We start from the raw sequence: 26,736 nt of genomic DNA, 5'->3' as shown, positions 1-26,736 counted from the left end.
CTTAAAGTACTTGACTAGTTCAGAAGCTCTAATCTCCTATTAAGGCTTTATGTTCAGGATATGATTTTAGATTAGTAAATTTTACTTTGTATTTCTCTATATTTTTATAGCATAATTTTGAGTCTTGTAGCTCATGGATTTGAGCTTCTTTGTTGACAATTATAGAAATCAGTGGTTTGATCCTGTTTTTTCATATTCCAGGCCATGATCCAAGTACTCATCCACGTTTAACCATTGCTATTGGAACCTCCAACCAATAACACTGCCTTTGGTTATAGAAGCTGAAAACAAAGTCTTTAGTCCCAACAACAGAAAAAACCACATCAAACGAATTGAACTTTAATCCACTTGATTAATGTTATTAAACTCAAGGCAGATTTTCAAGTGTACCCATAATTTAGTCAAATTATCCTACTTACAACAGCAATGCCAAGCCTTACTGCCACTACATGGGATCGAACATGTAGGTCACCCATCAATTCCATCCATGACCATATGTCCTGTGAGGCCATGATATCTCATGTTATGCCCAAGATTTTTTAAATAATTGCTCCAAGATATCTAAGTTGATCTTTTTCTTAAATAACATGGTCTTTAAGTCTCACGACAAATTCAATCCTGCCATATAACTGCATTCAGGGTAAGGTTTCTCAAACAGCATTTTGGCTATCACATGTTCCATTAAAGACAAAGTCCAAAGTATCCTCTTATATGAGGCTTTTCTCATAAATCAGCAAAGGCAGAAAGCTAACTAATTGACTACACCACCATTGCCATTCATAGAAATTTAAAAACCAATAGTATGCTGCAAGCAGATAATTGCAAAATTCTGATGACTAATTCATCATATTGTTATCATTGCAGAGACGTGAGGATTAATAGGAAAATAAGCAACTGTAGAGATCAAATTGAACAACCATCCTACAACACGACTGCCAAGGTGTAATATCACCATGGAGCTAGCCATTGAAATAAAGTGGCATGGATACAACATGGAGCAGACAAGAAACCCATTTTCTCAAATTTCTTCCCTATTTTTCTCTTTTCCCTATGATCATCCTATACGTTGAAGGCCCAAAATCAAATAGATTTTATTCATCTCCGGAGTTGTTTCTCTCATTATCCAGAGTCAAATCATCTTATCTTTGGTACCCAAAGAAATAAGGCAGCCTCTTGTTCCCTCACCATGTACTGAGCCTTCTGTTCTTTTTGTTAACTACTGTCTCAACTAAAAAGATTAAGTTTGTAATGAGAGAGGTCACTTTACCTTATATATTATATTTATACTCTCAGCACAACCCTCATGTGAGTAGACTTCACTGTAAAACTGGGTCAAAGTTCAAACATGTGCAATTATTTAAATATCACATAGGCATTGAGACTTGAGTTCAGAACCCCTCCTACTCTGATCTCCTACTGAATTGTTAACCACCATCTCATTGAAAAACTTAAATTTATAGGAAGAGAGGTAACCTCATCTTTTATGTTTTTTTTTTTTCTCCAAACATGTTTAAAGTATTTTGCAAAATATACCAGTATCTTGATTCAGCTCAACAGCCACAAATACCTAAATTTTATATTTAAAGATACTAATGTCACAACTTACCTGACTCACAGAGCCTGATGATATTAAAGTAGCCAAGCCACAGTCAGAGACATGTACATGAAGTTCGTCATCAATGAGAACATTGGCAGATTTGAAATTCCTATGGATAATGGGGGGCTCAGAGACCTCATGCAGGTACCTTCATTGAATAAAGAGAGAGAGAGAGATTATACACCAAATAAAATTTGTCCCTTTCAGCAGACTCATGTAACAAGCAGGAAAAAAAGAATGCCACAATACTACCAGCCCACCCTTCTACTTTGGATGCTGCATAGTCTATTTTGATGCTCAAAGAATTTCTTTTAATAAATGGAAGCATGGCCTATTAAAAAGCTCCATTTGACATGAGTTTTCTGTTGGCTATTAACCACCATTTTGTCTCAGTTTTGTCCTTACCTCCTGAAATTAATTATAACAAAGTTCGTGAACTAGAGAAGGTTTGTCAAATATCATATTCAAACTATTTAAAGTATCACGGTTGCCCTATGGTTTCAGTAATACGTAGAAGATCAATTAAATATCATTCTTAAGTTAATTAAAACAAATGTTTGGCAGTCAATAAGTAGCAACTACAGTAGACAGATTTGAGATATTAGAACAAACCTGTTAAATAAGATAAATAAGGGATATTAGTATAATTAATTTTAAATACTTGTATGTATATATATACTCTTGTATTGTACACTATTAGTGGAATATACACATTATTTTTATCCACATAATATAGTATTCGAGCCACAAACCCTAACCCTAGACCTAGCCGTTGCCGCTGTCGTTGTCGCTGCTGCCATCGCCACTATCGTTGCCGTCGTCGCCATCTAGATCCGCCCACCCAGATCGCGCGGCCGCTTAAATTCACCGTTGCTACTTCTTCTTGGCCGACCACAGATCCAACCACCGTTCGCAGCCACTCAAATCACGACCCTTTCTCAGATCGCACAGCCGCCCAGATCCGTCGTCGTTGCTTCTTCCTGGCCACCGTTTGCACCCAGCCGCTGCTGCGCCGTTGTTCCAGATCTGGCGACTCCTAGCTTTGCGCGCCCAGATCCGTCGTTCCAGTCCCAGCGACTCTCAGCTTTGTGCACTCCCTCCAGTATTCTTTTTGGTTCAAGTCTGCTTCAGATCAGACAACAGATCTGGTTTCAATCTGTTGTACCCATCAAATTTGCTTCAGATCTAACCCACCACTCTAGATTCAGACCTAGTCAGCCAGAACAGCTGTATCATGTCTTCATCTACCTCCACAAGCCTTTTCACTACGTCCACAACTATGACTATTTCCCATTTTTCGAGCACACCAGTTATTACTACGGAGAAATTGAATGGCCAAAATTACTTGACTTGGTTATCTGCAGTTAAAATTTGGTTTCTTGGACATGACCTTGAGGCTCATTTATCAATGACCATCTCATCTATTCCCACAGGAAATCAATCTCTTTGGCGATAGGTGGATGTACAATTACTCAGTTTGTTGTGGCAAACTATTGCACCAACATCACTCGTATTTATGATGTGATTGGTGTTTTGTTCAATTTACAACAAGTTGATTTGGATATGACCACATATTTGGGTACACTCTAAGCTTCTATTACTGATTTTATCAAGTTGATGCACTTTGATCCAGATATCAAGAAACAATAGCAACGACAAGATCAAATGTTTATTGTCCTCTGTCTTCATGGAATTCGACCGGAGCTTGAATTCATTAAGACACAGATTCTCAGCAGTGCTTCTCTCCATCCTTTGACACTGCTAATCATGGCATGTCCATCCCTGGAGATCACTCCGCCCTTATTACTACCCCGACTGATCATGGTCGTCGGGGTGGTGATTGTTCTCGGTCCCAATGCTCCTATTGTAATCGTCTTAGTCACAGTAGAAAGACTTGCTATCGCCTACATGGTCGTCCACCTCAGGCAGCTAGTACTGCTAACATGGTTGTTGGTGCTTCGAAGGGTCAGGCATCTATCACACCCAGTGATTCCTCACCAGTGACTATCTCCAAGGGGGAGTATGCTCGTTCCTTCAGTTTCGAGCAACACAACAAGCTACTTCACCCATCACATCCCTTGCTGATATCGGTAACCCTATTGCCTGCTTTACTAAGTCCTCCTTTTCTCTAGGCCCATGGATCTTCGACTTCGGTGCCACTAATCACATGTCTGGTAATCGCTCTCTCCTATCTCATATTCAAAATCTACAGTCTTTACCTCATGTTACATTGGTTGATGGCTCTCAAGCCTTAGTCACGGGTATTGGCACAACATCCCTTCTTCCTACTTTACCATTGTCATATGTTTTCCATTTACCACAATATTCATTTAATTTGCTCTCTATCAGTCAACTTAGTCGTAGTCTTAATTGCTCTATAACATTTTTGTTTGATTCTATTCTTGTGCAGGATCGGAGGACTAAACAAACGATTGGCACGAGGCTTGAGTCTCATGGCCTCTACTATCTGTCTTCCCCTGCTTCCTCAATGGCGTGCACAACAACTACTTCCCCACTACAGGTCCATTGTCAGTTGGGGTACCCATCTCTTCCCAATCTCAAGAAAATGGTTCCCAATCTCTCTAGTATTTCTTTCTTAGAGTGTGAGTCCTGTCAACTTTGAAAACATAGTCATAGTTCTTTCCCAAGTAGAGTCAATAAACGTGTTAGTTCTCTTTTTTTAGTAGTCCATTCAGATGTATGGGGTCCCAGTCGTGTCAGTTTGAAAGACGATTTTCGTTATTTTATAACATTTATTGATGATTTCTCTCGAACTACATGGCTATATTTAATGAAAACGCGTTCATAATTAGTTTCAGTCTTCACTACGTTTTGTGATGAAATTAGAACTCAGTTTAATTTTCCTCTCCGTGTTCTTCGTAGTGATAATGCTCTTGAATATTTGTTTCTCCCATTTCAATCTTATATGACATCCAATGGGATTCTTCATCAAACTTCATGTCCTAGAACCCACAACAAAATAGGGTGGCTAAACGCAAGAATCGTCATTTAATTGAGATAGCACGCACGCTTCTTCTTAATATGCATGTTCCGCTTCAATACTGAGGTGATATCTTAACTGCATGTTAATTAACCGCATGCCATCTTCTGTCCTTAATGACCAGATTCCTCATTCTGTTCTTTTTTCTCGGATTGACTTATATTCTCTTCCCCCTTGTATCTTTAAGAGTACTTGCTTTGTTCACCATCTTGCCCTAGGTCGTGATAAGCTATCTACTCGTTCCGTCAAATGTGTTTTCCTGGGTTATTCCCGCCCTCAGAAGGAGTATTGTTGCTATCTTCTCAATTAACTCGATATTTTGTTTCAACAAATGTTACCTTCTTTGAATCATCTCCTTATTTCCCCTATTCATCTAAGGTCTCCGAGTCTGTGTCTGTTGGCTTACCGTTGCCTATTCCTTTTCTTAACCTTTCATCATCTCCATCTCTACCATCATTTGCCTCTCGCCCTGATCATCCCGATCTTTAGGTCTATCAACGGCATCCACAACCTGTGACCCAACCAGCATCGCCTATCGTCTCTAGTCTGAGGGAGTCGTCTCCTGCCTCATCCTCTGTGCCAATTAGTTCTTCCTCCTCTGGTCCATCGCCTCCAACTTTTGATCTTAACTTACCTATTGCTCTTCGTAAAGGTACTCATCATTGCACCACTTTCCATCCCCTTTCACATTTTGTCAACTATGATTCTTTGTCCCTTGGATATTATGCTTTTGTTTCTTCTTTATCTTATGTTTCTTTTCCTAAAATCTGTTCCTGAAGCTCTTTCCCATCTAGGGCGGCGGGCTACTATGGTTGAAGAAATGTTTGCCTTACATTCCATTGAGACTTGAGACTTGGTACCTCTTCTCAAGGGTAAGTCTACCATTGGTTGTCACTGGGTTTACACTATTAAAATTGGCCCTGACGATCGAATTGATCGTCTTAAGGCTCGCCTTGTTGTCAAAGAATACACTCAGGTTTTTAGTCTTGATTATGGCGATACATTTTCTCTTGTTACTAAAATCTCCTTCGTTCACCTTTTCTTGTCCCTTGTTGTTATGTTTCACTGGCCTCTTCATCAACTAGACATCAAAAATGCCTTCCTTTATGGCAATTTACAAGAAGAGGTGTATATGGAGCAACCTCCTAGCTTTGTTGCTCAGGGTGAGTCTGGGTTGGTGTGTCGCCTTCAAAAATCTTTATACGGTTTAAAACAATCTCCTTGAGCTTGGTTTGGTCGATTTGGTTAAGCTATTCTTGAATTTGGGTTAACTCGGAATGAAGCTGATCATTCTGTTTTTTATCGCTCTTAGTCTAGCCGGCACATTCTTCTAGTGGTATATGTTGATGATATAATACTTACTGGGGATGATGATATTGGTATCACTGAATTGAAGGCGCATCTTCACCAACAGTTTCAGACTAAGGATTTGGGTCCTTTGAAATATTTTTTGGGTAATTGAGATAGCTAGATCAAAGCAAGGCATCTATATTTCTCAAAGGAAGTAGGCCTTGGATATGCTAGAGGAGATAGGATTGCTTGGATGTAAGCCCATAGATACCCCTATGGATCCAAATATCAGGTTGTTACCGAGACAAGGGGAGTCTCTTTTTGATCCTAAGAGCTAATTGGGAAACTTAATTATCTCACAATCACACGTCCTGATATTTCATTTGCTGTGAGTATGGTAAGTCAATTCTTGGATTCACCTTGTGACAGTCACTGGGATGCAGTGATTCATATTCTTCGGTATATTAAGACTGCCCCCGATCGGGGTGTATTGTATCAAAATCATGGGCACAGTCAGATTGTGGGATATATGGATACTGATTGGACATGATCACCTAGTGACAGGCGATCCATATCTGGATATTGTGTATTTATGGGTGGAAACCTAATCTCTTAGAAAAGTAAGAAGCAAACTGTTGTCGCCAAATCTAGTGCAGAAGTTAAATATAGGGCAATGGTCATAACAACATGTGAACCAGTGTGGTTGAAACAATTAATTGAGAAATTAGGAGTTACGCAGGTTAAGTCTATGCAATTGATTTGTGACAACCAGGCTGCAATGCATATTGTTTCTAATCATGTGTTTCATGAGAGAACCAAGCATATTGAAATTGATTACTACTTTGTTAGAGAAAATGTGCTCTCTAGGAATATAGTTACAACATATGTGGATTCCAACGATCAATTGGTTGATTTACTCACCAAGTTGCTTAGAGGTTCTCGTGTGAATTATATTTGTACCAATTTGGGCATGCTCAATATATATGCTCCAGATTAAGGGAGAGTGTTAAATAAGATAAATAAGAGATATTAGTATAATTAATTTTAAATACTTGTATGTATATATATACTCTTGTATTGTACACTCTTAGTGGAATATACACATTATTTTTATTCACATAACAAAACCAAACATAGCAGCAATACCTGCAAAAGTTCTAAATGCAATATAACGAGTTGGGTTAGAAACAGTCATCAAGTAGTTGTTTGACTTACTCCAAAGCTCTTGCAGCACCAAGGGCCATGCGGATGCGGGTATTCCATGAAAGCTGTTTCTTGAATTCATCATCTGAGTGCAAAGCATCCTGTAGTGTCCCATTACTGCAATATTCATAAATCAGAAGCCTTTGCCCATGCTCTGCACTATAACCCATGAGCTCGACAACATTAGCATGACGAATTTGATCTAGGGTATTCACCAGATGAAGAAACTCATCATCCTTTTGTTGACTGGAAGCCTTCTTGTCCAGTTTTTTAACAGCGAGTAACTACAGCATCCAGAAAGATCAGCCATCAAAACTGAATTCCACAGAGATTCAGACAGCTTCTAAATAGAAGCTAAAGAAATTAAGCAAGAGAAAGAAAGTGTGCATTGAGAATTTTCCATAAATTAGAGCCACAAAACACATATCAAACGCATCCAGATTCAATCTAAAGAGAACTAGTGAGATGAATATATGACACACCTACATTTCCATAATTTAATACCTTGGACCAATAACTGAATCCATCAAACTCTAACCTTCCCAAAACAAAAACAAAAAATAAAGAAAATTGGTTGAACAGGGTTGACTAATTTGAATGGGTAGAAAAGAAAGATTCACAAGGCTGGTATGCCAATAACTTTTTATGAACTTGTTGCTACGATAGTTTCATTTGATGTTCTGTTTCAATTTTAGCAGTTAGGCGCCCATTGAAATATCAGTTCTTAGGTTTGAGCACAATTTCAACTGAATACGTGCCTCCCTGGCCAGTTCAGTTGAACTAAGCACAAAGTGAAAGTGAATCTGGTATGGACACAATAAGAAGAAGTCACAGCCCAAAGACAACCTAGAAAGCAATTGCCATAAGATGGAAAAGAGAAAAAGGAGGATGTTAACAGATAAACAATGGAAGAACTGACATCGTGCAACAGGTTTCTAAGAATGGAAAACATTTCAACAACCACTCAAAAGAAAGGGAGCATTTAGGTCATGACTTTGGCTCCTGCCTTTGCCATAAATTTGGTCACAAATATAATAATAGGGAACAGACTTACGTCCTATATCATTGTTTTAAGTAGTGCAACAATCACCAATAAACGCTATGATCTCATTTTGATGGTGTTTACTCTTAGAGCAGTTAAAATGTACATTTATCTGCTCTGCCTACTCTTGTTGTGGTTTCAATCATAGGTGGGGTTACATATATAACTGGCAAAGCAATCAACAGCCAGTAAGCTTAGAAAATCAAAATGGTGAACTAAAACAGTAACCTAGCATAAGAAGACAAGAAATGCCTAACATCATAAAAGATCCACAATAAACACCCCGGTTAACAGATATGCAAATTCTCTCAGCAAAAGAAATTCATTCAAGAATCAAACCTTTCTGTCAGGAAGCTCAGCCCTATAGACACTTCCTAGCATGCCTGCTCCAATAAGATTTTCTTGGGAGAAGCTATTTGTATGTTGCTGAAGAAAAGCAATTGTGTAGGACTTAGCAGAAATTCGAGGACCTGAAGATTTTGCGGAAGGCCTCTCTATGGTTGCTGTAGCAGGTGAAATTGGCTCTACAATGACCTTCTCAAAATGAGTTGGAGGCAGTGGAGGAGGGGGTGGAGGTGGTGGTGGCGGCGGCGGCGGCAGTAGTGAATCAATATCGTATCTGCTCACGTCTATTTCACGACCATCCTGTCTTGGTATCGCACTCATCCTTGACATGTTTAGCTCTGACTCATTCCGTGGCTTTGAAGTCAAGCCTGTTCTTGATCCTGTTTGATGATCTTCCTTTGGCTTCACAACTGCCACTTTTGGTACTGTTCAAAGAATTTTAAGATAGCCATTTATCATCCAAGAAGATAAATTGAAGTGAAAAACCAAAAAAAAAAACAATACAAAATATATAACAGGCTAAGCATCAAACTTATACTTACCTTTATCAATTTGATTGCTTGCCGGAACTATAGATCCACTATCGGGTCCATTATCTCTACTGCCTTCATATGGAGCTATTTCATGGCGCTTAGAAATTCTGTCTGCTTCTAGCCTCCTCCTTTGATACCTTGGCATGAAAAGCAAAATTGCTAATACCAAAATTATAAATGATAACACCCCAGCAATTGATATCCAAACTACCCTTTTGGTAGTTTTTTTGCTTCTTTTGGCATTTGATTCCTCTGGTGCAGATGGTCCATCAGCCTTTCCCCCTGGAGCTTTTCCAGAAGATGATGCCCCAGGAGCTTTTCCAGAAGATGGTGGCCCAGAAAATGATGGGGCTGGAGGTGGTGTTGTTGGGGATGTGGCTGAAGGTAATGGAGCAATACTACTGTTGAATGGATTCCCATCTTTTCTGCAAGACAAAAATAAAATTGGAATTTACGAGTATAAAATAACAAATTTAGATTGATCCCTTAGGTGTCCCCTCTGCAGATCCTAAAAAGTTTGCGAAGACCAAAAAGATGAGAACACTTGATTGATTTGTATATCAGATATGACTTGAAGCAACAGCTTCAATTGAGAATAACAGTCTGCCAAGAGCCTTATTATTCTGATTAGTGCTTTAGAAACCTATACAGGGTATGTGGACAGTGATAAAATTAAAAATGAAAGAAAATATCTACACTGCATTCAAATTTCTGTGGCATTAGGAATGGACGGGCATATATTTTAATAATATAAAGCCTGCATCTATTTGCAGCATATTTACTTTTAAATTATAGGTGAAACATAATTAGAGCTCCATCTAAGGATCCTAAATTTTGTAATTATTAAACTATGAAATAGCGTGTATCACTTCAAAGCAAGAGTGCCATGACAACCAACACAAAGGAAACAGGGTGATTTTCAGAAAATGCAAGAGCTCACACAGCTAGATGTGGTAACAGTATGCATTATTCTATGTGTCATGTATATTAATGTCTATCTTAAGATAATAAAATATGAAAGATAATGCTAATTAAAATCAACAAGAAGTGTTACATTCCATAACTTACTAGTCAACAAATTAGTCAAGGTAAATGCATTTCATCAGATTGATAAAGTAAACCAACAAATGACGAACAGGACTCTGTTCCATGAATCCATAAACTCAAATATCATTACAATGCATCTAAAATAAAATACAATAAGATATTCATGGAACTGCAAATTAAAGTTGTGGTAATAAAGCATTCGGGACTTTTTGACATGAACAAAAGCATATACATGTTTCTTCTCCAACTCTCAATATAAACTAAGCAATAATATAAAAGACATCTTTTCTCTAAATTCATTGATTTCTCAAAAGACAAAAAAGATATTGAAAATAATAATATCTTCAGTAAATAAGTATTTCTCTTTTGAAAGAAGAAGAAGAGAGGGTAAACTCACATGATTTCTTAGCTTTGAATTATTTATTGAAAGAATAACACTAAGATGGATTTTGAAATAGTTTACCTCTTAGAGGTGTGTGTCTAAGCACTTTAATGGGAGCAAAAATTTACTCTATTTAGTTTTAGGGAACATGTGAGTGAAGACTTATTCAGACCCTATTAGCTTATTTTTATATAATTATTTAATTGTAAGTTAATCATACTTGAGAAGGTTTAAAAATTAGGTTTAAGAAGTAGATCCTTGACTCAGATACTTGTTTCATAACATATTCACTATTGAGAGTAAAAATGATAATATAAAAAAGTTAAGTCTTGTATCTAATAGCTTAACCTTTTAGATTAGATGATGGTTAACAATTTAACATGATATTAGAGCAAGTAAAGATCCTAAGTTCAAACCTCACCGTTAGCCTAATATTTAAATTGTTACATACGTTTGGACTAGTTATACAGTGAAAACTAGCCACAAGTGAAGGATGTGTAAAGAGTAAAAATAATATTTCAAAAGATAAAGTTAGCCCTTCGTCTAATAGTTTAACCTTTTACATAAAATAGCGGTTAGCAATTCAACATTCACAACTGGGACACAAGTGTCCCAAGCATGTTTGAAACTTGTACATGCACGCCCCAAATATGACCTCATGAGGAAAAAAATGAAATAGAAACATTGGACACAGCCAATAGCACATTAATACATCCCTAGCGTGTCCTACCTGTGTTGGATCCATGGTGTCCAGATCCTGTACATCAAGCTATGCTACATATTCATGCTTACTAGCTCTCGCCTAACCTTTTATGGCTTCAGAGTGTAGATCTACCCAGCTTACTAGACAACTTCATTAACTGAAGCAACTCAGATGTTTCAGGATTTCTCAATAGTAATATAAAAGGTTTTCCATGCATTTCACATTTCATATTTCTCCAATAGCCAAAACTGAAACATAAAATGACGAGATAAGTCATTTCTCAGAACAATCTTCCAAATTTCAATCAAATGCTTCAGGAGAAATAGAAAATCTATCAGAAACTTGTCATATTTATTCCAGTGACTCAAAGAGAAATCATAAAAGCCTGACTGAAATTTCTTGGTAAACCATGTCGTAAACATTTAGCATGGTCTTAATATTGGTAAACTACACACATAATGAGATGTAAGCCATAACAAAATGGTATTGGATAACATATTTTAATCAATTAGGAGAATATGAACGGTGACATTAGGTCACTAAGACCAAGTGCACCATTCTATTTGCAATGCAATTTTTCAGCAAAGCATGGAGCAAAAATGAATAAAAACAGTAAACTATAAAGGTACTAGTCTACTAATAAGTGCACACATGTTCAGACAATTACATGTATGACCCGGTCAGTATGAGAGTGCCCAAAGTCTAATGTGTCTAGCTATTCTTTTACAACAACTTTACTTTTTTGGAACTCACTAACAGTACTCCAAAATTTGTTCATTCAGAAAATATGAAAGCTAGGAATCTCATATTCAATGAAGACTTCTACAAAATTGGTAAACAAAGATGAAGTGTTCTAACAAATGGTAAAATGATCTCCAGGCATCTAACTGCTTATCCTTTATTATGAGGTGCTTCCCATAAGTACACCCACTACAAATAATGAACTTTCCAGAGAGAAGAGAATATCAAACATCTACACTAACCTCATATGTTAAAGTATGCATGAAAAGAAGAAATAAGCCAAAATTTTAGAGCTGAGGCTCTTACTTGAAATTGGGAATGCTCAGCAACTTATCAGGTATAGGCCCATTGAACAAATTATTCTCTATGTTCCTGTTCAAAAGAAAAGGAAAAGAAAATGTAGGTCAAGAAACTATGGGCTGGCAGTATCTCACCCTACCAACTTAGTTATGCAGTTTTTTTCCTCAGAACATAAGCATTCTACGAAAGTGTCATGGTTGAGAAGAGTACAAATCTTTGAGTGTAAGATCTTGCAGAACATCAAGAGTCCCAGAAAGCTGATTATTCTGCAAATGACTGTCAAGTCAATTACAATGTTAGCTTCATTCACACAGATGGAATGGGTGCAAAGCAAGTGCATGAATGAGATAAATTACTCACAGAGTGGTCAGAGATGACAAATTCTCCAGTGAGGGCGGGAGTTGCCCGCTCAAATTGTTGCTGGATAAATCTCTGCATCAAGATCAATAGTCTAAGAATTACCAACGACTGGAGAAATAAAACGTGACGGTAGACACTTGCCAAAGAAATAAAGCCTTACAGATTGAACAACCCTATAAGGCCCTGAAAGGCGTCAGGTATTTCTCCAGTCAATTGATTGCCATTGAGAGACCTGAAACATGAAAAGAAATATTGTCAGCGAACCAAGCTCTTTGCAACAAGCAACCTTGATAACATAGAGAAAAGAGGGAGAAAACCTACATAGCGGACAGTTGAGTTAGAGACGACAAAGAACTTGGGATGCTTCCACTTAGATCATTATCTGAAAGGAAGCTGCCAAAGGTAAAGGCTATTATATGTTCTGCATAAATGGATAGAAAATGCTAAGGAAATTCAAGATCATAAATAACCTGAAGTACAAAATGAAACAAATCCAACATAATATAATATGGCATTACATACAGGGTCTGCAAGGTCACTGGAAGATTGGAAGGAATGCTACCCCCAATGTGGTTGTTGCTCAGTTGTCTGCAACAAATAATAGCAAAAGCATTGGGATGGCATTAATAGAGAAATTAAAGTGCACGCATGCATGCATCATACTCTGTGTGTGTGTGTGTGTGTGAGAAAGAGAGAGAGAGAGTTGCAACATACATTCCTTTGATAGAAGTAAAAGAGCTTAAGCTGTCGCCTAGCTCTCCTCCCAAATTTGCATCAATAAGAATTCTGAAAAATTGTACAATTGTATGAGGATTGAAAGTTGACAATGTTGACAAAATCATATCTCAAGATGCAATAGCAGAAGGGTTTCCATACATTGAACTAATATCTGTATTGTTACATAGAACTCCTTGCCAAGATTCAGTGCATGGGTCTCCACCATTAGGAACCCATCCAGGAAGGGACGGGGATCCAAGTGCAACATATAAACCATTAATTGCAGCAACTGATCCAGCATAGAAAATGAATCCAGTGAACAATGATACAGAAATTCCATAGGAAAAGAAGCAGCAATGGGAAAAATTTTAGTAAAGCATTAAAGATGCCGCAAGAAGGAATCTAGGAGGCAGTTAGGAGAAAGTTCCCAGAAAGGCAGATATAGTTTCGGGGAATGTGAAACATGAAAAAGAAAATGACAAGCCATTCTTTTCATTCTCAACGGCAAAAACAAGAGAAACAAAGGAAGATATAGTACACTACGTTTGTGAGAAAATTTCAGTAACTTATCAACTTTAAACTCCAATGGAGGGCATAAAGCAACAACCAGTTATACAATCCAAAAGTTGTAGAAAACGCGCACATAAACAAGAAGAAATTCAAAAGCAAAAATGCTTTGGAGAGGGAATGCATCAGAATTTTAAGACTATCCCTCAGGAGCTGTAGCCGAAGCAGGAAGACAATAATATTCAAAGTAAATATTACACCATTTATTTAATGCCACCCCAGGAAAATAAAAATAGCCAAAAAAGAAAAAAAAAATTACTCCAATTGAACTAAGTAAGCACTACCCTCTAACTTACTGTGCATGAGCCTCCGGTTTTAAGGAGGCATGGTAACAGAAGCCTCTCTCTTTCTTCCTTCTCTTTTTCTTTTTTTTTTTGTTTTTGTTTATTTTCTTCCCCTTCAATTTCTAATCAACCAACCAGCACAAGAAAGTAAGAAGTACTTGAGTGAGTTCACCCTTACCGTCGGCAGGATTAGTATATCCATGCAAAATTCGTGCCGCATAGATCAATACAAACGCCGTAAAGACCTGTGCACAGCTCAGACAATTTATAGCAGATCTCTTGCTAGCCATCATTCAAACCCAGCCTCTCTCTTCAATTCCCTCTTTCCAACAAGCCACCTCTCATCACACGCCCACGGACCAACCTCCAATCTGAAAAGCCAAGCAAAAACAGAATCAATGCCAGTGATCTCATCACAGCTATACAATTCACAAGCACCACTCGCCTCGCAAAACCGAAATCCAGCAGACAATAAATTAGAATTACATTCCAAGCAGGTACAAAGTAGGAGACAGAAAAAGGAAAAAGAAGTCAAATCTGGGAACAGAAATGAGCGTAAAGAGAGCTTGAACATGGAGGGGGACGAAGACAGAGACCAAATGTCAAGCGAAATTCAAGCAAATGATGGCAGTAACAGTGATAGAGAAGTGATTTGTTTCCACTAAGGCAGGTATTTTGGCAGAGATCAAGCAGCTAAGATTCAGCAAATCCACAAACGCACATAGACGCAAGAAGCAAGAAGCAAGCATCAAATTAAAGTACACCTGAAATTGCTCACAGATGGAGCTACCTGCGAATCTGGAGCGAGAAAGCCCTAACCACGGGAAAGCACTAGGAAGCAGAGACAGTGAGAAAGAAAAGCAAGACGTAGAAAGTTGGGACGACTATATACTCAGAAAAGGAGTCTCCGAGCGAGAAACTCTCGTTGTTTTCTTTTCTTTTCCTTTTTAACTTTTCTTCTTCCCCCTCTCTCCCTCTCGAATAAAAAAATAATTAATAACACCAACAACATGATGGCATGGAGCAAGCTCATGCATATCTGCTTCCTTGTAGCCACGTCCGACGGTGGTTTCGCATTTCCACGCTCCCCCCATCTCGCGTGGATCAGAACGTTACTCATTGCCAATCTCACTTCAAGGGATAAATTAGGCATTTTATTTCCTCGTGTCTTTTAAGTCACTTTAGAATTTTTGATTCCAAAATCATTGTACGTATGGAGAGAATAATAATAATAATTTTAAATTCGCCCCCTTAACCAACTTCTCTCCCAAATTTGTGAAATTATTATTCTTTTATTATTTTTGTCTAATATAAATCCTATTTTACCCTCCCTGACTCAACTTGAAAATGAAGGCTTAAAATAGGATTTTCAACTATTATTCATTAGATGATATACTTAAATCTTTTATTAATATGACCAGGAATACAACAAAGGTTAGCAGAGCATCCACACCACATACTCCAAAATCAAAACCAATTTAAAGCCTTTAAAATTTATTCAGTTGAATTGTGCCATGGCACTACAATTCAATCCATACTACCCTAATAAATTAACTTTGTCATATACCCGCGGAGATGAGTAAATTTGTTGTCCCTATGTTTCGATCAAATGGCAAGGCACAATTATAATAAAATAATATAAATTAATAATTTAATTAAAATTAATTAAGCCTAAACATATTAAATAACTGTATAATTTACAGAACGAATGATCCACCACAAATATATCTAAGCAAGTCAAACTCAATTAAACTAATTTATAATTATATTTTTAAAAAAAAATCAATAAAAGAACAATGTTAAAAAATTTAAGGAACATTTCAGAAATCTATCATATATATTGGAATTTGAGGGTATTTATATGTATTTATGATACCAAATTACATGATGTTTGAGTAAAATTTATGTAATTAATTATTGAAATTGATTTGTCATATCAAAGGATGTGACCTCATGAGTAAAGAAAATTATTATGCTCATATGATTTAATGATGATTATTAAATTCAAATTTAATATAACAAAGGGCAATACGTACATGCCTGATATCTACACACATAAATATAAAATAATTTATTATGCATAAATGTTGTCAATGCTTAGTTATTAGGGGGAAAAAATCAACTGGTTGATACCCTAGTTTCTAGTTGAAATTAGATTGAACCATTCAATGTGACTGAAAATTTTGTTACTAGTTGATATCCTAGTTTGATTAACATATAAAAATCAACTATCAAAATAAATGGTCCGATTCAATAGTTATTCATTCCTCAAATGACATTTTTCCTTTGTTGCACAATAATTATTTTTATATTTTTGTATGGTCATCTAATTTAACCTCATATATTTTGATTTTTTTTGTATGATAACTCAATTTTTTCATTATTTCGATTACATCATTATATTTGCATTTTTAAATTAATTTAATATTATAATTTGATGTATAAAAAAAAACATAAAATAAGATATTCAATACTTTGGACAACAACTTTGGCTAATTTGTCAAGTTGGAAACATTGCCAATAATTATTTTCTTTCGTTCTCATACTCTCTTCATAAAAGATATTATGATCTTTGTCAAACATCATATGTCAGTATTTTTTATAAAATTACAAATCTATTAATAAGAAAACCCTAATAAAATATGAGAATAACGATACAAGCTGAAATTATCTCATTTTCTACAACCGTGTAACCTTTTCTTGTGGTTCGTCTTAGTATATAACACTTTCGACTATGCAATTATCCCACAATGGCAGTTAACAAGTCTATATGTTCGATTATTCTCCATTATTGTCAATGGTTGCCAAATCCAACTTCAAGTTAGCAAAGCTACTACTTTAATACTCTAAATAATAGATGGAGAAAATAGAGTAAGCTGAAAGAAACAAAGAGAGATAGAGGCAAAATGCTGACTCATCTTATCTTTTTATATATATATATATATATATATATCAAAGTATAAGAGTTAAATTAACTTAAAAAATGTAGGTACATAGGTGCAATTAAAATAACGAAAAATTTGAATTGACATACAAAAAAAGATTAAAGTACAAGAGTTAGTTAACTTGAAAATGAAAGTGTGGGATGTAATTGAAATAATAAAAAAAATTGAATAACCATAAAAAATGTAAAAATATAGGAACAAAAATATAAGTTTTATTATGCATAAATATAAAATAATTTATTATGCATAAATGTTGTTAATGCTTAGTTATTAGGAAAAAAAATCAACTAGTTGATACCCTAGTTTCTAGTTGAAATTAGATCGAACCATGAAAAATTTGTTACTAGTTGATACCCTAGTTTGGTTAATGTATAAAAATCAACTATCAAAATAAATGGTTCGATTCAATAGTTATTCATTCCTCAAATGGCATTTCCCCTTTGTTGCACAATAATTATTTTTATATTTTTGTATGGTTATCTAATTTTTTTATTTTAATTATACCATTATATTATATTTTTTAATCAATTTAATCTCATATATTTTGATTTTTTTTGTATGACAATTCGAATTTTTTATTATTTCAATTACATTCTTATATTTACATTTTCGAGTCAATTTAATATTATAATTTAATGTATAAAAAAATATAAAATAAGATGATTCAATACTTTGGACAAAAACTTTGACTGATTTGTCAAGTTAAAAACATTGCTAATAATTGTTTTCTTTCATTCTCATGTTTTTTTACTTTCTTCACGAGAGATATTATGATCTCAGTCAAGCATCATCTGTCAACATTTTTTATAAAATTACAAATCTATTCACAAGAAAACCTCTCATTTTCTGCGACCATATAAACTCTTCCTATGGTTTGTCTTAGTATATAACACTATGCAGTCACCCACAAAGGCAGGTAACAAGTCAATATGTTTGATTATTCTCCATTGTTGTCAATGGTTTCCAAATCCAACTTCGAGTTAGCAGGTTATTACTTAAATACTCCAGATAATAGATGGAGAAGAGAGTAATCTAAAAGAAACAGAGAGAAACAAAGAGAGATAGAGGCAAAATGTTGACTCATCTTATCTTTTTTTTTTTTTTTTACATATCAAAATATAAGAGTTAAATTAATTTGAAAAATATTAGTACATAGGTACAATTAAAATAATAAAAAATTCAAATTGACACACAAAAAAGATTATAGTATAAGAGTTAGTTAACTTGAAAATGAAGTGTGAGATGTAATTGAAACAATAAAAAATTTAAATAATCATAAAAAATGTAAAAATATAGGAATTAAAATATAAATTTTATCTCAAAAATATGATTAAAAAAAACATGAAAAATGAGAGGACTGAAGACATTACATTTACCAATAATAATGGTGACGAACATTTATTTATGAACAATGACAAATAAAAAGAGCTAAAACAATCATTCTTGCCCAAATCAATCACTTCCACCGCCTATTTTGATCCACCAAATAGGACAAATCAAAACCTTTTATCACTCAAGAGTGGAAGGAATTAAAGTCCGAAGAGATGAAAGATTCTCAAAAAAAGGCTATAGATTGTTCTATTTCATACTCATGAATTCTTCTGTACATGCAATGCATCATCCATGTAACATATATTGGGTGGGGGAATCTCAATTGATGGCACTAGGGGTGGCAATTCGGGTCGTAATCATGTTGTATTGAGACACACGTATAACACTTATCATGGTAACTCAAATGCGACCTATTTAATAATTGTGTTAAATTTTTTAAACCCAAACATAACATGTTTATTAAACGTGTAACACGACATGACCCGTTTAACTAAACGTGTCGTGTCGTATCATCTGTTAACCCGTTTTATTTAAACTGGTCGTACTGTGTCACATGTTAAACGTAGTATTTAGTTTTAAACGTGTTATTTCGTGTATAATCATGTTGACGTGTTTAAATCAACCCACTAACTCTTTTAATTAAACGTGTCATTTCGTATATAATCCTGTTAACTTGTTCGAGTTAACTCGTTAACACATTTAATTAAACGTGTCATTTCGTATCTAAATGAGTTGACCCATTTATGATCCAAACTCAATTAATCTCAACCATAATTTACTTACCTTCTGTCATGTCTTATAATTGGGTCGTGTTCAAAATTACCAGCTCTAATGGCACACTAGAAGCATTGATTGTGCCACACCTGCCATCTAATCGTAGTTCCAAATGCCCCCAATATTTTTACTTGACCATTGATAATCCTTCCTCTCCCTTTTTAATTGGATACCCTGTCTAATTTTTATAACGATAGTCATAATTTATAAATAATTAGCAACCCAACCCCAATCACGATAGAACTTTATTGTCGTATACATTCCTATTATTCCTCTTTCTTTAATGGTAGTTTATTCTACTATCAGAGTTAATGTGATTCAGTTTCAGCGTAAGAATTATTATCATATCCTTTGTTTAAAAAAAAAAAAAAAAGAACACAAGTGAAAAAATTATTATTTAAAAAAACAAAAATGAATGTAGGAAAAGATTTATAATATCTACAAATACCAATATTATATATAATACAAAACTGGTAATTTACAACATGAAAATATATTATAAACACAAAAATATATCATGCAACTATAATTACATCACATTTTTACATCACAAAAAGATGTTCAATGTATGTAATGCTCCCTTTATATTATACATGATATTTTTTTTATATTAAACTAAATACCAACTCGATTGGATGTCATAGAATTTCCGGTAGTTGGAAAAAATTGGGGGTGAGTGAGGAAAAATAAAAATGTTCAAACCGACTGAAACCACCAAATTTTTAAACTGTAAAATAAGTGATCGGTTATAATGAGGCCATTTTTAAAATTACCTAAATTTACTTAGCTTATGTTTTGTGTTTTGGTAAATCTCCAAATTGATCGGCTGCAAAATTTAAATTTTTTATTTATTCACAAATTTATAAATGTTGATTGATTGTCAAGTAAAATAATAGATTTATAATTAAAATAAAAGTTTTAAATGAATTAAAATATCATTGATTTTTTTTTGCCTCACTCTTGACAGAAAATAAAATATTATTGCTGATGTATTTCTTATTTTTTTATTAATTATTGCTAATTATCATAATTAAAATGACTTAAATCTCTTGCACCACTAAACTATAATCCGAGTAATTTCACGTATATAATAATTTAAATATAAATAAAATTTAATTTAAACAGCACATTTTAAATCTACGAGTGGACAGCGAGCGTGGGGTGAGTGGTTGATGTTATTATTTGCAAGAAATAATGAGTAAATTATAGCCGCCACTGCTCGTCGGAACGACGGACGTAAGCGTGTCAGTTTGAGTCTTTCAATGCCCCCCCCGTGAGCTGAACTCTGTTTATTTAACACTACAATATTTTATTACTATTATTATTATTATTTTTTTAATATTTTTAGAGATATCCGAATTTTGTTCGCCTAATTTTAAAATAAATTGGTCTTTTTTCTTGAGTCGACCGCTGAATAAATCGGATGCAATCATAAACTTATACATTCTCAATTAGACACAGTTAATTTTTACCAAATAAGATATTTTTACCACTATTTAGAGTTAATTTCCCCATCTTTTCCTAAAAAGTTTAAGAATTTTACCACTTTTATCATATGGCGGGAGCTATTATTTCTTTTTCTCGCTCACATTTGAGGTAAAATTATTTGTCTCAGTGATACATTATTCGCTTATTAAGATGAATTATAAATCATGACTGATACTCATTAGTTAATTATGTTAATTAAAAATATACCTTATCTCATGTTGTTTTGAATATAAAATTATTATTATTATTATTATTATTATAGTTAAATCAAACTCAAAACAGTTTGGGATGTATATTTATTTGCTCAAAAACAAACTTCAAAGTTCATCATTGCATTGGTTGGCAGTGATGACAAATTTTTAGTTTTTGGTTGAATAATCTGCGTGCCTTTCTTCCTTTCACATTGTCTAAATCCATTGATTCGGTTATCCTTACGGATAACATTTCTATCTTTACTTGCTTTCTTCTACTTTTACCTTTGCTAATTGCGTAGAACAAATTATGAGATTAGCCATGTTTCAACCGGAAGACCAAAATACATACTTTTCTAATCTATTTAATCTACCGGAAATTAAAGGAAATGTTATATTTATAAATAAATGTAATAATTAATCTACTATTACTACTATGACTTACTTATTATTAATATTCGGAGGTAACATTTGTTAAAATGAGTAAGATAAAATTATATTAAGATAAGATTTGAATATTTTTTGAATTAAAATATAAAATAATCAAGATAAGTCTGAGAAATATTTTAAATTTTTTATCAAACTGTTTGTTAAAATTTTTAGAATGCATTGGAGGACATGTACTTTATTTTTTTAATTTGCAAAGTATAATATATATTTATTTAGGTAGTGTTTGTTAAAATAAGCAAGATAAGGGAGTATCAAGATAAACCCGAAATGGTTTTCGGACTAAGATATGGAATTGTCAAGATAAGGTTGTGAAGCATTTCAAGATGTTTATCAAATTATTTGTTAAATTCTCTAGAATGCATTAGATGACACATGCGTCATTTTATTTTTCTATGTAGGGACTAAGATATACTTATTTTGAGGGGAATGAAAGATATGCATATCTTGAAAAATCAAGACAAGAGATCACAAGATGATTTTTTCAAGAATAGTCAGATAAGCTTAAAGGGCATTTGTTAAAATGAGCAAGATAAGAGGCATTAAGATAAGGTTGGAATGCATTCTGGATTAAGATATAAAATGATCAAGATAAGGTTGAAAAACATTTCAAGATTTTTATTAAGTTATTTTTTAAATTTTTTAAAATGCACTAGATGACACAAATGTTTTTTTTTTTTTTTTTCTTATCTATAAAGATCAAGATATGCTTATCTTAAGGAGGGGAGAGATAAGCATATCTTAAAAGATCAAGATAAGCGATCATTAATGATTTTTTAAAAAAATTTCATATATGCTTAACAAACATGTTGGAAATGATAGAAATCCGGAATGCATCCTATATCTTGGCTTTTCTATTCCATATCTTGATTAGCAAACTTCCCCTTAATAAACATATTAAAAATGATAGAAGTTCGAGATGTATCCCATATCTTGATTTTTTCACCCTATATTTTGATTAACAAACGCCCCTTAGAGGGAGTGAAAAATAAATATATCTAAAAAAATGTCAGATAAAAAGTTACGCGACTTTTTTTTTAAGAGTTGTTAGATAAGTTCAACAAATACATTAAAAATAATAAAAGTATAAAATATTTTTTATATTTTAATTTTTTTAACCTATATATTAATTAACAAATACGATATAATATCTTAAAAAATTATCCTATTAAACCTAATTGAGAGCAAGCAATTAAATGGGTTTCCTCAAGAAAAAGCAACCTTTGCAAAGGATGGATGTAAAAAATCTACCAACTTTATGAGGAGAAAAACTACATTTTAAGAAAAGGAATTGGAAGATATTTCTTGGAGCGGAAAAGGGTTTTGGCCATTCGTTGTCTTTTTCCTAAATTAACAGGGAATCTGTTTCTTCATTGGACACTGCCAAATCACCGAAGACGAAAAGCCTCACCTTTGTGTTTTATCTTTATCTTAACACCACCACTCCACCGCCTAAATTACTATTTTGGCCCCCAGGTGAAAGGTCGTCAGTCACCCAGACGAGGAACCATTCATATTATTATACAGTTAAAAACCCACCAAATCAATTTGTTAAATAGTGATTTTATTAAATGAGCAGCAGTTGGTTATAATTTAATAATTTTCATAATTGTTTAAAGTTATTTAATTTGAAATTTTTGGTTCAAATTAAATTATTTAATTATTTAAACTCAATTATTCATACAATATACAGTTCAAATATAAATTTATTAATTTTAATCCTCGATTAAAAGTCATACATTTATGACATTAAATATATTATTATTAGTCGTACATTTACGACTTATTCACATTGCCTTATCTCCATGTCCACTTAAGTGTTAAAAGGACATCTTTTTTTGATAATCTGTAAGATACTTTCCTTTAATGGGTGAACTTGAAAAGGTGTGTGATTAGATTAACATTATCAAAATTATTGTCTATTTTTTATTAAAAGGATAAATAAATAAAAAAAATTAAGTCAAAACTATAGACAGATACATCACATCCAAATTAATAATCGCAACCGCAACATTACGTATCAATCCGATAGTCTCACTCTCATTTTCATAGAATTAAATTAAGGAACAAAAATAAGGGTCACACTCAAATTAATTTAGACATTCAATTTGATTTGATGACAGGGGCAATTGAGCCCTCAGAAAACAAGACAATATAGACAAATACAGCTCACTTGGAGACACTCTTTTCAGCATTAATAGTTAATTAAGGTTGTTGGGTTCCTGTCCATTTTGGATATTTTGAATTTTCAGCGTGAGGCCATCCCATGCTACATCAAAATGAACCTTCCACAAGTTTTTCACTATCAATCGATTGTAGCCAATTAGGAAAGATAAAATTCAAATTAGAACATGGCATGATGATATTATTAGATTATTATAATAATGCTTTAGTATAGTAAAAAAATAAAATTCAAATTAAAAATATAAAAAACATGTTTTTTATTTTTAAAATAAAATCAAGACAATTAATTTAATTTTAATTTATTGACAAAAATTACGAATCCCTTAAAATTCAAAAGTTTCAAGTTGAATTATTGTTATATAAATTTTTTTTATAATTTTAAAACTTATATTATGTATAGAGGTGTTTACAGTACGATTTGAACGATTTAGGTTATTTTTAACATGCGACATTAAATTAAACTGTACAATTTGATTTATTTTGTAAAAATCACATCAATTTTTCCGATCTGATGCAATATTGATCAAAAGTAGAGCAACAAGCACATATCTAAAAGTTTTAAGAATTATTGTTATATAGTTTTTTTTTTATAATTTTAAAACTTGTGTTATGTAATTGTGGTTGAAATATTCTTATATTTATAAAAAAAACTTAAAAAACAAAAAAAAGTCTCTAACTGCAAACATGTGGTGAGCCCCCCTGCATTTGATGCTTTCTGAGAGGAGAAAAGATAAGGTGACCAGTTGGTGCCCAGAGTTAGGCAATCAAAAACTGACACGTATGCAAAAGTGAGTTCAATCAAAGAATAATTAATTATTTGCCATAATGTGTTGGATTGCCATTTTGGCTTTTGGCCGTTGATTTTGATTGGTTCCCCGTTTGACGAATCTCTGTAGTGACATTAAGTGTGTTTGATAGTTTTAAAAGTTTATGAAAAATGTTTTATTTAAAAAATTAAATTTTATCTTTATTATTTAACACATTATATTTTTTATAAAATTTAATTTTATAGTACAACTATTAAAACATGTTTTGACCTATTTTTCATGAAAAATTCTATCTAGATGAGGTGATTTTTATTTTTCATATAAGTTGAAAAATATATTTTTTTTAACTAAATACTATCAAACACACTTTTAGATCTTTATAAAATTATAAAAATAGAAACAGAAATATTTAATTCAAATCGATTCATTTTATGTTGCCAAATGTCTAATAATGTTAAAATGGTAAATTGATTATATCCTTTAAACTTTAATAATTTAGTCTAAATATATATACGTTTTGAACTTTAAGATTTACTAAATCGTCTTATTTAAAAAAAAATAGCCATGATACCATAAATAACGACATTAGGTAAATTGACCACACACTCCTTTTAAATTTTGAATATTTGACTTAAACACCTCTTAATCTTTTATTTTACATCAAATTAATTTTTATTTTTTTTTAAAAATAGCCAGAACACCCTTTCATATCTATCAAAACTAATTAAACTAAATTAGATAAACTAACTTTGTTTCTTACATATCGTTCAAGATTTAGGTTTAAGTGGTGTCCTAGTCTTTCTAGAAAAGTTGAAGGACTACTTTGGAAAAAAGTAAAAGTTGATGAGATTCGAAATTTATGAAATATATAGTCAACTTACTTAATGTCAAAGTAATAGAAGGGTGTTGTGATTAATTTTAAAATATTTTAGTATTGAGTAGACAAATTTTAAAATTTAGCACATATCTAAGCCAAATACTAAACATTAAGGAGATATAAAGTGAAAAGAATTGATTAAAAAGTGAAACAGATGGTTAATGTAGATTTAGGCTCTGTTTGATTGATCATATTTTTCATAAAAAATGGTTACTTTTCACTCAAATTTCAGATTTTGATGTATTTGATTATATAAATTTTTATAAAAAATGATTTTCATCTTTTGATCACGTGATGACTAATTCTCACTTTTGCTGGAAAACAGATTCTCAGGGGGGGTTGAAATTGATTTTCCATGAAAATGGTAAAAATCCACCTAGCAGTTGGTATTTCCCTTCCACCACCGCCTATCAATAGAGACTTGCAGTGGCAATGATGTGGACGGTGATTGGAAAATGGCAACGGCAACGGCCATTGACCATAGGCAAGCAGTGACAGGGCTGATCAACCATGAGTGAGTAGCGATGGTTGTAACATCCCGTTCGGGCGATAGGAAGATCCGGAACAACTTACCCTGATGGGCCTATACGAACTTCCCAGGGGGATCACCCATCATTAGATTGCCTCAGGTCAAGCACGCTTAACTTGAGAGTTCTTTGCCAACATTCAGCCCAAAAGGTATCCAGCTAGTGTCGTTTCCTTTCTTACACTATCCTCGATATATACTAACTTCTCTAGGCTCTTGGGGTATTACAATGGTTGCCATCAGCCATCAATGAGCCATCGATCATGGGCGAGCAGTATAATAATTTATAGGTAAAAAATTAAGTCAATTAAACACATTTAATTGATATTTTTTTTATAATTTAATTTTAGGTAATTAAATTATTTAAAAAATATTTTTTATACAAATTTTATATTTATAATTAAACGCACCTTTGAAACTAGGAGGGGTGAAAGAGAGACATGAATTTGGTAAAATAAGAAGTAATATAATAATTTCAGAATGTGAGAATACTTAACAGTTGCAACGAAGGCAAGTGAAACGTAAAGTGCAATTTATCTTAAATAATATAATATTAATTTTAAAATATACGACATCTTGAATTCTGACAATGATTTATTTTGAATTCATTTATAAAGTTGACAATAAAATTCAAAAATTCCAAAAATTAAATTCAAAAGAAACGCCCCTTTCGAATACTCAGTTGTTGCAGTTATTAATTTTGAACCTTCCAGACTATTGTAGTAGCTATCCATTCCATGGAAGGCACTGCTTTTTGTGCTTTTTGTGAAAGAGGAGAAGCATAAGCAAGATAAAACTTAGGGCAGAGGGCAGGGGCTTAACCGGGTTTTTAATTTTTTAAGATTATCTCTTGAATCTAAAATGTTGATTTTTTAAATAAAAAAATAAGATCAACTCAGAGACAATAAAAAGGTATTTTTATAAATTATTTTTTGTATACAAGAATATAAATTATTTAAAAATAACTGTTTAAAAAAAATTTGATGAAGGTATTTTTTAATGAGATTTTATCGATGAATGTTTGAAGAATACTCACTAGAGTTTATTTAATATATCTAATTTTTAAAATTTAAATATTTTTATTAATTGATAA

General features: G+C 33.2%; 1 protein-coding gene across 16 annotated transcripts in view; it reads right to left on the bottom strand.

Annotated features, from left to right (window-relative positions):
* The window catches only part of LOC127791933 (protein STRUBBELIG-RECEPTOR FAMILY 3-like), a 44,655-nt gene that overhangs the window by 3,098 nt on the left and 14,821 nt on the right, over positions 1-26,736 (bottom strand). For 2 of the 16 annotated variants that reach the window (XM_052322130.1, XM_052322129.1), the window contains exons 3-14: positions 13,421-13,550; positions 13,259-13,330; positions 13,067-13,132; positions 12,866-12,937; positions 12,705-12,776; positions 12,545-12,616; positions 12,395-12,460; positions 12,191-12,256; positions 9,021-9,436; positions 8,473-8,903; positions 7,104-7,375; positions 1,607-1,745 (exon numbers count right to left, since the gene is read on the bottom strand). In XM_052322130.1, the coding sequence (XP_052178090.1) occupies positions 1,607-1,745; positions 7,104-7,375; positions 8,473-8,903; positions 9,021-9,436; positions 12,191-12,256; positions 12,395-12,460; positions 12,545-12,616; positions 12,705-12,776; positions 12,866-12,937; positions 13,067-13,132; positions 13,259-13,330; positions 13,421-13,550 (1,874 nt within the window). Of the gene's footprint in view, positions 1-1,606; positions 1,746-7,103; positions 7,376-8,472; positions 8,904-9,020; positions 9,437-12,190; positions 12,257-12,394; positions 12,461-12,544; positions 12,617-12,704; positions 12,777-12,865; positions 12,966-13,066; positions 13,133-13,258; positions 13,331-13,420; positions 13,551-14,290; positions 14,484-14,598; positions 14,622-14,708; positions 14,853-14,876; positions 15,070-26,736 lie in introns of those variants that run through there. The other 14 variants (XM_052322133.1, XM_052322139.1, XM_052322124.1 and 11 more) reach the window with 13 other exon arrangements.

This window comes from Diospyros lotus, chromosome 15, assembly GCF_014633365.1.
Source record: "Diospyros lotus cultivar Yz01 chromosome 15, ASM1463336v1, whole genome shotgun sequence".
In the NCBI taxonomy this organism is placed as follows: Eukaryota; Viridiplantae; Streptophyta; class Magnoliopsida; order Ericales; family Ebenaceae; genus Diospyros; species Diospyros lotus.
This window is presented reverse-complemented; position numbering and strand designations above follow the sequence as displayed.